The sequence below is a fragment of the Piliocolobus tephrosceles genome, chromosome 6, assembly GCF_002776525.5.
Source record: "Piliocolobus tephrosceles isolate RC106 chromosome 6, ASM277652v3, whole genome shotgun sequence".
Taxonomy (NCBI): domain Eukaryota; kingdom Metazoa; phylum Chordata; class Mammalia; order Primates; family Cercopithecidae; genus Piliocolobus; species Piliocolobus tephrosceles.
Genome location: NC_045439.1, coordinates 34,846,625 through 34,858,942, shown reverse-complemented (window position 1 = coordinate 34,858,942; position 12,318 = coordinate 34,846,625). Strand labels below are relative to the sequence as shown.

The 12,318-nt window shown below is 36.9% G+C and overlaps 1 protein-coding gene across 9 annotated transcripts in view; it reads left to right on the top strand.

Annotated features, from left to right (window-relative positions):
* Positions 1 to 12,318, top strand: part of SIPA1L1 (signal induced proliferation associated 1 like 1) — a 416,028-nt gene that overhangs the window by 339,656 nt on the left and 64,054 nt on the right. For all 9 annotated transcript variants that reach the window (XM_026455910.1, XM_026455874.1, XM_026455879.1 and 6 more), the window contains one exon: positions 2,549 to 2,706. In XM_026455910.1, coding sequence (XP_026311695.1) covers positions 2,549 to 2,706 — 158 coding nt within the window. The remainder of the gene's footprint in view (positions 1 to 2,548; positions 2,707 to 12,318) is intronic.

Sequence of the window (12,318 nt, the reverse complement as noted above, 5' to 3'; positions counted from 1 at the left end):
GAGGGGGTGAAGTTTCATCTCAAGAGGCCAGTGCACAGAGTAGGAAAGTTCTGATGTTTCATTATAGATTTCAAAGGAGATATAGAATACTAACTTGGAAAAAGGTCAAATGTCAACAGAACGATATACTTCATTACCACGTTCATTGGGAGATAGCAAGGAACATAAGTAACAATTGCGTATGTGCACATCATACACAGAGCTTCTCTTAAAATGTTCTAAAAGCTCAATGCCCAATTACTGAAGTGTAAGTGAGGTAGGAAAATGTGGAAATTAAGAGGTGACAGATTGTTACAGAGCAAACTGGAAACTGGCAGTATTGTTTTAGGGAATGTGTGGTAGTTGATTTTTAAAAATATTTTAAAATAAATAATAGCAAATTGAAATGTAAAAACCAGAGAGCTAACACACTCTTTTTTAAAAGCTTTTACAAACTAGAGCAGTTCAGTTTTACTTCTGACCTTCAAATGGATATGGATTTTTGTTTTTGTCAGTTGTTGTGCTAACAAAGCACAGGCCAGCTGCAGAATGAATCACATCCTCTTTTACAGAAGTTAACCAAACACTGATCTAATCTAATGCTTTATCACTTTAGGTTTGATTAAATCACAAATCTGGGTAACAAAGTTTTGCCTTTCATGATTGCCAGTGTAATAAAAAAATGGGGAGCAAAGCAATGAATCAGCTATAAATCTGAAGTAAACCTGTTTTAAGATAAACTCCCTGATCTGTACTTCGTTGATAATTTGTTTTATGCCAATCCCAGATTTTAGCTCTCTTTGAAAGAAAAACACCGTGCTAAGAAAGGCATAATAAACTTATTATTCTGACCAGTCAGTAGATGAAAAATTTAAGAACATTAACAAAATGATCATTAAAGAGAGCATAAAGACTTACTCTGCCTGATCACTTAGAGGAGAAAGATGAGATTTGTAAGGGTAAAAAATTTAGTAACAAGATTGGATTGATTATTTGTAACTAAATGAGTTGAAGTGGTAGGCAGAGAAAGTTGGCATTTAAATGGCAGCTCTCTAAATTATTTAATTTTGGAGTCTAATCAAGGCAAAAATGTTACAGTCCTAAATCATAATGAGAAAGAAATTGGTACTGCACCATATCAAGAAATTTTCACTCTCTAGCCAAAAAATTTATTTTCTTCTATATAGATTACTTTATGCTTGGAAAAAAAAAAAAAACAGGAAAAATGTAGCTTTAAAAATTCTTTTGCAAGCATTTTTAATATAAATATTATTTTTCATTATATGTAGTATAAGATGGAAAAATGGATTTGTTTCTATTTGGGTCCTTTATTAAGACGTTTATTTTTATATGTCAAGCCATGTTTTGAAGAAAGAATAACACTGCAGAAAATGACATAATCTGTGCAGGAATGGCTTAACATGTAGATAAATAGTATTTGTTTTTGGTGTATCCAAGATCCTGAGTAGATTAATAATCTTTAATTATTGGTATGTTCTATAGAGCAATCAATACACACCAGCCTTTATTTTCATAACGTCTGATTGTATATCATATTTAGAAATGAACTCAGAAATAAACCACTGCATTAGAAGACAATTTGGGATGCTTTCAAATTCCTAAGGTTAAAAGTACATTTCCTGAACATTCTAACTGCCAATTCTCAACCCTAATCTAAAAGGCTTTGTTTCTCCCAGTTGGCAGCCAATACTAGTTCACTGATTTTACTGCTGTACAATTTGTATGCCTTAATGTCACTAGAGAATATTTTTTTAAATACAAGTTTTGTAAGTACAAGCTTATGTCTAATGGATAGTTTATAAAAATGTCACACTTAGTTGTTTTTCTTTTTTAAAAGCCTCCATAATAATAAGTATGAGAAACACAAATTTTATTCTGTTTTTCTTTACACCATTGAATTAACTGCTGAAAGACACTGACGTGGGATGATCTGGGGTGCCTGAGTTTGAAAGCCACCCATCCAGCACCCACTGAATGGGAAACAGAGGGTGTCCCTAAGCAGCTTTCATTGCAATTAAAGAAGCTGTTTAAACCTGAAATTTACCTGCTTTTAATTGTTGCAACATTCTGGAATATTATTCTTTTCTACATGCCCAGCTTGTGACACAAAACATATATTGGAAAACACCTTAGCCACATTTTCTTTCAATGAAGTCAATTAAACCAGAACATAAATTACATTGTAATTATTTCAGCCGTTCTCATCTCTAAAAATCTTCCCTATGGCACGTGTTTTTCTTATGTGAAAATGGAACAAAACTGTTGTTATAGAAACTGAGGATTTGGAGATGTTGGGACCTGGCATAATATGCCAGATATTGGGTAGATCTATTTGAATGGCTGTATCTTTTATGCAAATTTCAAAATACTCGTTTCCATGTTCTTCCTTAGAGGGAATAAGGCAGGCTAAAACATTGACAGTACCTGTGTAGATTACCTACCTTAACATGTACTGATTAGTAATGAATGTTTTAATATATAAGGGAATTTGGGCGGCGGGGAAAGCAAATTACTGTCATTTATGTTGGTTGCTTATTTTTTCTTGTAGCTCCTGAGGAAGCGGCACATTGGAAATGATATTGTAACAATTGTTTTCCAAGAGCCTGGAGCCCAGCCGTTCAGCCCAAAAAACATCCGATCCCACTTCCAGCATGTTTTCGTCATCGTTAGGGTGCACAATCCCTGCTCTGACAGTGTCTGTTATAGGTGTGTATGGGTGTCACAGCAGGGGCTCTATGGATGTTGGCTGGTTATCACACAGAGGCCCCATTCAGCTCTGCATTCTGAGGTGGCAATGGGAAGTCTATTACTATTTCTTTTTGTCTTTAAACTGTGCATGCGGATAGCTGAATTCACATGATGATGTAATTCGGTGGCATTGACATTACCCAAGCATGTTGGTTAGACACCTGCCGTTTCCATTTGCACCTCCTCCTTAGGTGATGTCCTTCATCCATACCATCTGGTCACCAAGCAACTAATTACTCATATTGCTAATTATATTTTTCTTTTGGCATGACAAGAGCAGAGAAGAAGGATTGTAATAAATAGGGAAGAGAAGTTAATTTTTTGAAAAGTATTGTTATTAAAGAAGCCTAAATCCTTGCCTCTGACTTACTTGATTCACACTAGCACTCTGACTACAAGCTTAGAAGCGCTTCTATACTTTATTCAGCATTATTGAAATTGTTTCAGTGTCACTTGTTGACGCAGTCACATGAGTATCAGAATTCAGGCCTCTATCTGTGGAGACCTTTCTTTGTAAGAATACTGGAGAGTTAGGAGTTGAAGGGGATAGAGACCTGTGATGCTAGCTTGATATGGGTGTAGTGCCAGAATGTGTAAGGGTAATTGTAAGATGTTTTTAATGTGCATCAGTTCCTTTCAAAATATGAACATTTAGCATATCTTTCCATCCCTAAAATGTTGTCTGCACAGAAAGTGACCAGTGCAGATTGACAGTTGGTGAGATCCACAATTGTCTATCTTTAGGGGTAAGGCAAATTAATTCTAGGAGTAGAGTAAGTGTAGCTTAGAGAAAAAAAACAAGTAGAGGTTGTGTTGGTCTCCTGCCGGCTGTCACCATCCTTGCACATATCCTAATAACTGCATTGGTTGAGCCCTTCTTACAAGCCCCACACTATTCTATACATCTTAGATGTATATCCCATTTAATCTTTAAAACCTATCAGGTAGATCCTGCTTTTATCTCCATTTTCAGATGATGAAATTTAAGCCAGGTCACTTGCCTTGGGTTAGCTGGCTAGTGTTGAGCAGAATTAGACAGGAATGCAGTCAGTTTGATTCTAGAGCCCAGTCTCTTAACCATGCTGCTATGCCACCTCTCTCACATGCTGGGAAAGCTGGGTTTTTCACTCCGAGTTCCCAACACAGAGGCTGTTCCAGAACTTCTCAGGTGCTGAGCCTAGGTGAACACCCAAGACCAGGGAAGTCTGTAGTTTCCTAGGGTTGGGGCAGAAACCCCAACCATGAAGACCTAGATCTGAAACCTCTTATCAAGGAAATAGTGTCTGAAAGCTGCTCTGGTTAGTTGTAGAATGAAAACACAGAACAATTGACTATAATTGGGATGGATAACTATATTTGCATTTAGAAAATACTCAATTAAAACATGCTGTGCACTCGATTCATGCAAAGGATTTCATACCACTTGACAGGTAGGAAGTTAAGCCCATTTTGAATGGGCACTCCAAAGCTTGGGGAGTGGAAAGCTATGCCGTTTCTTTTAAAGAGAGTTTCTTCTTTTCAAGCCTTTGTCTAAATCAGTACCGTCCAATGGGACATATAATTTTACATTTTCTAATAGCCAGATTTTTTAAAAAGTGCCAAGATATAGATGATATTAATGTTGACACTATTTTTGACCCATTTATACATTTTATTTACTCAATATATCTAAATATTATTTCAACATGAATTAACATGTGATTTCAGCATTTAACAATTATTGTGACATCTTACATGTTTTTTGGACTAAGTCATTGTAACCTGAAGTACATTTTAGATTCACCACATATCTCAATTAGGATGCTAAATTTTCATTGGTGATACTTGATGTATATTTAGATTTCATAAAATTTACAATTGAAAAGGTAGATTTAATATACCCAAATTCTTCCAAATGTACTTTTTAAAATCTTTAAAATAACGGAATTAAGTATCAGTTTTTAAATCATATATTAATTAAAATGTAATGTAATTTGATATTCCTTAGTCCCACTAGCCACATTTCAAGTGCTCAATAGCCACAGCTGGCCAGTGGCCACCATAATTAACTACATGAGTCTAAACAGACTGCTGAGGGAGGTGTGTTCGCCTTCTTCAGTGCTCTGTTTTTTTATTTTTATCATCCCTCCCCTGAAAATTATGATTTTTGCTTTCTTATTTTTAATCTGTTGACTGGAGAGCCCATCTTTTGAACCCCATCGTGTAACGCTGGGAGTCTTTGCAGGGAGTGGGGTACTGAACATCCCTGCTTAAGACATGTGGGCAGGTCTGGAATTCCTAGTTACCAGGCTTGTTTGAAGGCCCAACACACAGCTTTGAAGCTGTGAATTTTGGCCTGTTTATCAATCCAAGAAAACATATCAGTTTGTAACATCACTGAAAGAAATCACAAGAGATTATAGAGTAGTGACCTTTCCCTATTGTAAACTTCAAAGATCAATAATTTTTTGCCATCCTTGTCAGAAGAGGCAGGCACACTTCCTCAGGTATGTGGTGGGTGATGTCAGGAAGTGTTTGAAGGCACAGAATAAACAGGGCACCTTTCTTCTAGCCTTTAATGTTGGGGAAGGGGATAAGGACAAGCTTATTTTCTCATGAAAATAAATGTTATTATGAGGTAGAATGGAAAATATCAATTTTCAGTTAAAACATGAGTCTTCAAAGAATTTTTACACCTGCGAGTTTTTCTCAAACCCCAGCCACTGCCCAAACTGCTGGGGATATGAATTTATAGGCCTGTTTTATTAGGGTGATTTGGTGGAAAAACTTATACATGAGTTGATTTATACTTTAAATCTAATTTAATTTTATCCCTAAGTGGCCGGGCGCGGTGGCTCACGCCTGTAATCCCAGCACTTTGGGAGGCCGAGGCAGGCGGATCATGAGGTCAGGAGATCGAGACCATCCTGGCTAACACGGTGAAACCCCATCTCTACTAAAAGTGCAAAAAATTAGCCGGGCGAGGTGGCAGGCACCTGTAGTCCCAGCTACTTGGGAGGCTGAGGCAGGAGAATGGTGTGAACCCAGGAGGCGGAGCTTGCAGTGAGCCGAGATCGCGCTACTGCACTCCAGCCTGGGTGACTGAGCGAGACTCCATCTCAAAAAAAAAAAAAAAAAAAAAATTTTATCCCTGTGATACAGCTAGAGTAACTCAAATGCTTTTAAAACATTTTTTTTATTTTTGTGGGTACATAGTAGATGTATATATTTTTGGGTTACATGAGATATTTTTATATGGGCATGGAATGCATAATAATCACACCAGGGTAAATGGGGTGTCCATCACCCTAAGCATTTATCCTTTATGTTACAAGCAATCCAGTTACTCTTTTAGTTATTTTTAAATGTGCAATTAAATTATTTTTAACTATAGTCACCCTGTTGTGCTAGCAAATACTAGGTCATGTTCATTCTTTCTATTTTTTGTACCCCAAGTGCTTTTTAGCATTTAAAACCTCTTGTTCCCAACTTTCTCCACCATGAACACTCATATTTATTTACTTACACCTACCTGGTATCTGAACTGTGGAAAGGGGAAAAGTTTCCTTGAAAGAGTGTTCTGCAGTAATAATGCAGAGAGATGTGGGGTCATTACAGGCTGAAGTTATATGGATATTTATGAGAAGGTGGGATTTGATGTGTGTGTTAAAGCATAACTGGATGGAATTCAGTGGGAAAAAGAGAAACCATTCTAGGAGTGGTCAGTGGAAAGGACAGAAGCCTAGCGGTGGGAAGGAGGATGGAAAGTACAATAAAAAGGCTACTAATGCAGGAAGGATGACCAGGCAGTGGAGGCCCCCAGAATGCTAGGCCATCAATTCAACACTACGTAAGTAGAATTCTAGGAAAAATTATCCAGTGTTACCATGCCAGGTAATTTGTACACAGAAAGATAAATTTGGAGACTGTCATTATCCATTTATTTTTCATTAGTTCTTTATCCAACCTTTAGCATATACATGCTAGACACTACTCTAGACCCTGGGATATAACAGAACAAAGAGAGAAAAATCCCTATAGTGGATCTAGAGATGAGGTCTCAAAATAATGTGGTATTATACCTCCCTGGGACTAGAAAACTTACATAGGAGTAACTGACTAATTCAGACTAATTCTAGAGGCCAGTTAATGTGAGTCATCATGTAGCCAAGAACTCAGAAATCAGTCACTAAGTCTGCATACTAAAGCTTATCCCATAACTGATGAGAGAGCCCTCCAGTCTCTACTGTTTTATTTGTATTGTTGCAGTGACCTTAATTGTCTGATCCCAGTTGATGAGAAGATTAGAAGCAACAAAATAAAAAAGATGAAGGAGCTGTTAATAGCGAGTATATACTGGAAACAAACATTTGTTTATTGATAGAGGAGATGCTGAAAAACTATTCACATCAAAGATACGAATTCAATAAGCATAGCAATCTGGGGTCGTTTGATTTTGAGGCAAACAACCAAATACATTAGTTCCTACTTATCTGTCGGGGATATATTCCAGGACCCCCAGAGGATGCCCAAAACCATGGATAGTGCCTCACCCTATCTATACTATGTTTTTTCCTATATGATGATGTTTACTTTAGGAACAGTAATATATTAACAGTAATTAATAAAATATAGCAGTTATAACAATATACTTTAATAATAGTTATATGAATGTGGTCTCTCTCTCAAAATACTTTATTGTACTATACCATGGCTAGCTGAAACCACAAAAAGTGAAACCATAGATAAGGGGGAACTATTGTGTGCCTCAGTGACTCCTGAGAGCTTCACTGTGGAAACATAGTATAAAATAATACCACTTTTCAACAACTAATGACTTAATGGATTTAAACATCGATCATCAAAGGATGCAAATACCATAAAAAAGAGACAAATATGTGCCTCATAATGGAAGAATACAACCTCACCTATGCATTATTTTTGCCACCCCCTAAAAAAAATTAAATCTGAATCTGATCAAGCTGCCAGACAAGCCAATTTATAGGAAATACAAAAGACAGAGGAACATGTTTGTAGTTGACCAAATTCAGACCCTGAATAACTGCAGACAAAAAGCCCAATTTCTTCAACAAGTAAGTTGCAAGAAATAGTGAGAAAGTGGAGGGGAATCTATAGAATAAAGTATTTTTTAAAGCTAAATTAATTGCAATGTGTGGATCCTATTTGGATCCCAATTTAGACAAAAAGACTATAAAGAAAATCTTAGGACATCCTAAACAATTGTAAATTGGAACATTGACACACTAGTTGATGAAATAAAATAGTTGTTATTCATTTTAAAACTAGAATAGTAATAAGTAGTCATAACAGTGACCCTGATTCTTCAAAGCAAATGTTAAATTGTGGTCAGAGGTATGTTTAGGAAGGTAGAAATATGTGTTACTCCTCTCAGAGAGGTTTCCATACCCAGTAATTAAAATGTAATAACTCTTGAAAGGAATGAGTATGATACAGTACAAAAAGCATTTGGAATTAGACCAAATTGTTAAACAGTGCAGTGGGAAGTTGCTTGACCTCCACTTAAAATCCTAAAAGTAAAATGTCTAGCATAGGCAGAGAGGGATTGTGATGCATGCCCATTAAATGTCTGTGTTCATCTTCTTTCCTCTCTTTAAAAAAAAACATGGATTTGCAAGCTTCAGCTGAGAAGAAGAAAAACCCAAGTAGGTCAAGTGATAGAAATTTCTTTAAGGAAGTCTATTTCAAGCCTCAATTAATCAGCATCCCTATTGTCCACTGTAGGTGACCTTTCTAAAACAATAATCTGATTATGTCATTCATGGTGCTTAAAAGCATTTAGAGAAATGTTCAGACTTGCAGGCATAGCTTACTGCATGGGGGCGTCAGGTCTGGCCTCCTGTCTCTCAGTCTCATCAGTCTGCACCCCATGCCTACCTCACTCCTTTGGAGCTACTGACCACTCCCCAGAACAGCGTGCTCTGCCCCTCTGCTCTGTACATGCTGCTCCTCTCACACACTCCCCTTTCCCTTCTTCATCTGATGAATTCCTGCTTTTCTTTTTTCTGAGAAGGCTCCCTGGACCTCCCAGGACTAAAATGCCTTTCCTAAGTGCTACCCGTAGCACCCTGTACTAGACTCAAATCACTGGCTGTGGCTCCCACCAGACTTTGAGTTTCTGGAGGGCTGAGCCCAGGACATCCTCAGCCTTGATCCTCAGCAACAGCAAAGTGACTAGCGCATAGTAGGTACTCAGTGACTGGTGGATGAATACTGTTAGAAATCAAGATAATGATTGGCACATATTTGATCTTTCCTGTCCTTTGCCCAGATCTGCTTTCTTGGAAGCTGCCCTGGCCAGTAATCGGATCCAGGGTCCAAGAAGAGGAAACTTCCCTCTGTCATTTGATGTTTTCTGTGTCACCTTCCTTTTAAATTTTGGGCTGAGGATTGTTGATTATTGCTGTTTTTCCATTGTGCTTTCAAAGTTCAAATGTCTTACATTTCTCAATTTTTATCCACTAAACTTCTGTTCAGACATCTTTGAAACAGGCTGGGTGTGGTGACTCACGCCTGTAATCCCAGCACTTTGGGAGGCTGAGGCAGGCAGACCACGAGGTCAGGAGATTGAGACCATCCTGGCTAACACAGTGAAACCCTGTCTCTACTAAAAATACAAAAAATTAGCCAGGTGAAGTGGCGGGTGCCTGTAGTCCCAGCTACTGGGGAAGCTGAGGCAGGAGAATTGGTTGAACCCGGGAGGCAGAGGTTTCAGTGAGCCAAGATCGCGCCACTGCACTCCAGCCTGGATAACAGAGTGAGACTCCATCTCAAAAAAAAAAAAAAAAAAAAAAAGAAGTAGTAGTAGTCTTTGGAACATTTTCATGTGCCAGCTTGAAGTTGGCTTTGGGTATCAAGACTTGTTACTTCATCCAAGCTCTTTGATGCCAACCAGTGTTACATGGCCTATATCAACTAGAAATAGCCTCATCATCTCTTTGGCCATGTAACCCATGTGGATGGTCCCTTTTAGCAGGCACCTCAGGAGCAGAAGGTTTCAAAGCACTTCCTCAGAAGGAGTAAGTGTGGGCTTGTCGTGGAGCACTCTCTTGGCTGTCCAGAAGCTTACATTCCAATCCTGGCTCTCTCTAACAAATCTGGGCAAATCCTTTTACTTCTCTGTGTCTGTTTCCTGGAGAAGTGAAGAATTTGTACCAGCTGTGCAACCGGAGGTTCAGGAAGGTGTCAAACCACAGAATACAAACAAGATACCTTCCTGGTTGCTCAATGTACCCAAAGATTTTGGAGTGAGAAGATATTTTTATATGAAAATGAACACAAATATTTTGCAGTAGAATGTAAAATCAAGGTGAATTTTCAAATGAAACCCAAGATTTTATTGAAAGAATTTGAGGAACATTGAGTTCTCTAAGTTCCCTTCCTGTGATAACTTTCCATCACTGTTTTAGCCTCTAGCTCTGTCTGTCATCTAGATAACCCTTTTGAGTAGAACATTCCAGTCCTCAACAATGCTGGGTAAATAAAGCATGGCTATGATTTTAAAGCATGTATTATTTCCAAGAAGACACAGAATTGCCAGCTAGGCTAACATAAGTACAGCCAAGCAGAGGCCCTTTGGAATCTACCTTTAAAAATACCAAGAACCATTTATAATTAATATATCTTAAGTAACTACATAACAGCAAACTGAGATTCTAGAAAGGCTTTTTTCTTACACAGGCAAAATATTCTGTTTACCTTAAACCAGGCCTTATTATCAAGAGTTCAGAATTTGTGGCATCTAAATTAATGAGCTTTTAACCGTGTAGAAACCTTGCCAGTTTGATTTATCCAAAACAAAATCACTTATTTGAAAAGAGCACTCCAGGGTATCATCTTCCTCATCTCCTGTAAGGATTCTATTTCTGACTATGCGAAACTGATTTCACTGCCTGTATCATTTACCTCTCTACCGCAGTGAATCACTGAAAATTATATGTTAAGGATTCAGTTCTTTTCCTCACAGTTCATTATAGCTGTTTCTAATTATTGGTAGGTTTTCACTGTATGTTTGTCTAAAGTTCTATGAGTTAATAAATGGATCTGCAGAAAGCCGGTTAGTTTAAGGGGCAAGTAGATGGAGGGTGCTTAAAATTACACCCCCTGCTAAGCATTTTGCCCTCCTTATTTAAAATAAAATCACAGATATTTTCTGAGAAAGAATAGCAATTTGAGTGAAATTAGCACATGAGAAATTGCCAATTTTAAAATGAAAGATATTAAATATTTCTGGATTCTTACAGGATTCCGCTTAGAAAAATCTAGCAAACCTGAATTTCAGCATATTTTGCTTGACTTTAAGAGAAAATAACACGATAAAATTAAAATTACACAGCTGTCAGCGTTCAAGTCAGGCAGTTCACAATAGACAAGAAAAATTGCCTTCCTAATACATATTGGTATAATTAAGCCATATGGAAGTCTCTGAATTCTCTCCTCCAGTTAGAAAATGGAGTGTTGGTTGCCACTGTTCTTTGTCATGAAGTGAACTAGGTAGTCTTTTAAAAATACACTTGTGAAACCAACAAATAGGCCATCCCATGGCATCTTCTGAGTATTTAGCTTTTCCATTCCACCAGAAATATAATTTGCATCCTGAAGTTGCTGATTTTTATTTTTCTTATTTTCACAAGAAATAACTATTTATTGAAAAACAAAGCTGAATATCTTAAAGCAAACCCTTCTTAAAGAAAAAGTGAAACAGAACTCTTCAATTTTATTTGAAAGATGCATTCTCTCAGATTATGCCATTTCTCTTCTAAGAGTTCAGAAGAAACAGATTTTTTTTATTGTTTCCCTAATACTAAGTATAATTACATAATTTGCTCACTTGTAATTTGGAAAAAGGGATCTTTGTTGTGTTAGAATCATTTCCAGCCATGTCAAACTTTACTAAAATCTTGGGACATGATATAAAACACTCAACCTCTGTATTTCTATATCAACAACTTCCTTTGTTGTTTTAGGATAAACTTACTTTTTTTTTCCTTTTGAAGTTCAAAATGATAGGTTATTACAGATGTTCATATGATCCTTTTCTTAGGCCCAATTTTAGGAATATATATTCAGAAGAAATGACTGGAACAGGCTTCTTATATCAATCTTGCTTAAAGGAACGGGAGTAGGAAAACATTTTTCTTACAAATAGATTGTCAGAATAAAATGCCAAAAGGACCAAGCAATAGCTCAGTTTAAAAATATTATTTTAAAGCATTGTTGCTGTTACATAAAGATTATTCTCATACTATTACTCAGATTCCAATTTTCATTTTAAAATTATGCTTTTAATCTGGTTGCATAATGCCTCACTCTTAGGCCAACAAATAGTAGTTAAGTTTTATTAAAATTTTATTCATTTCTTTTGTGGCATGCATCTTCTGATATTTTCAATATAAGCTGTTTGCTTATAGGCATCATATCTAAAATGGAGAACACATTTGTGTTCTCACAGAATGGATGCTTGTTCTGAAAGATGATGTGGTTACAGTAACCTCCCTTGAAAACAATTCGTAGGTATGTAAAATGTCTTATGCAGAATATTACAGTAAGCCT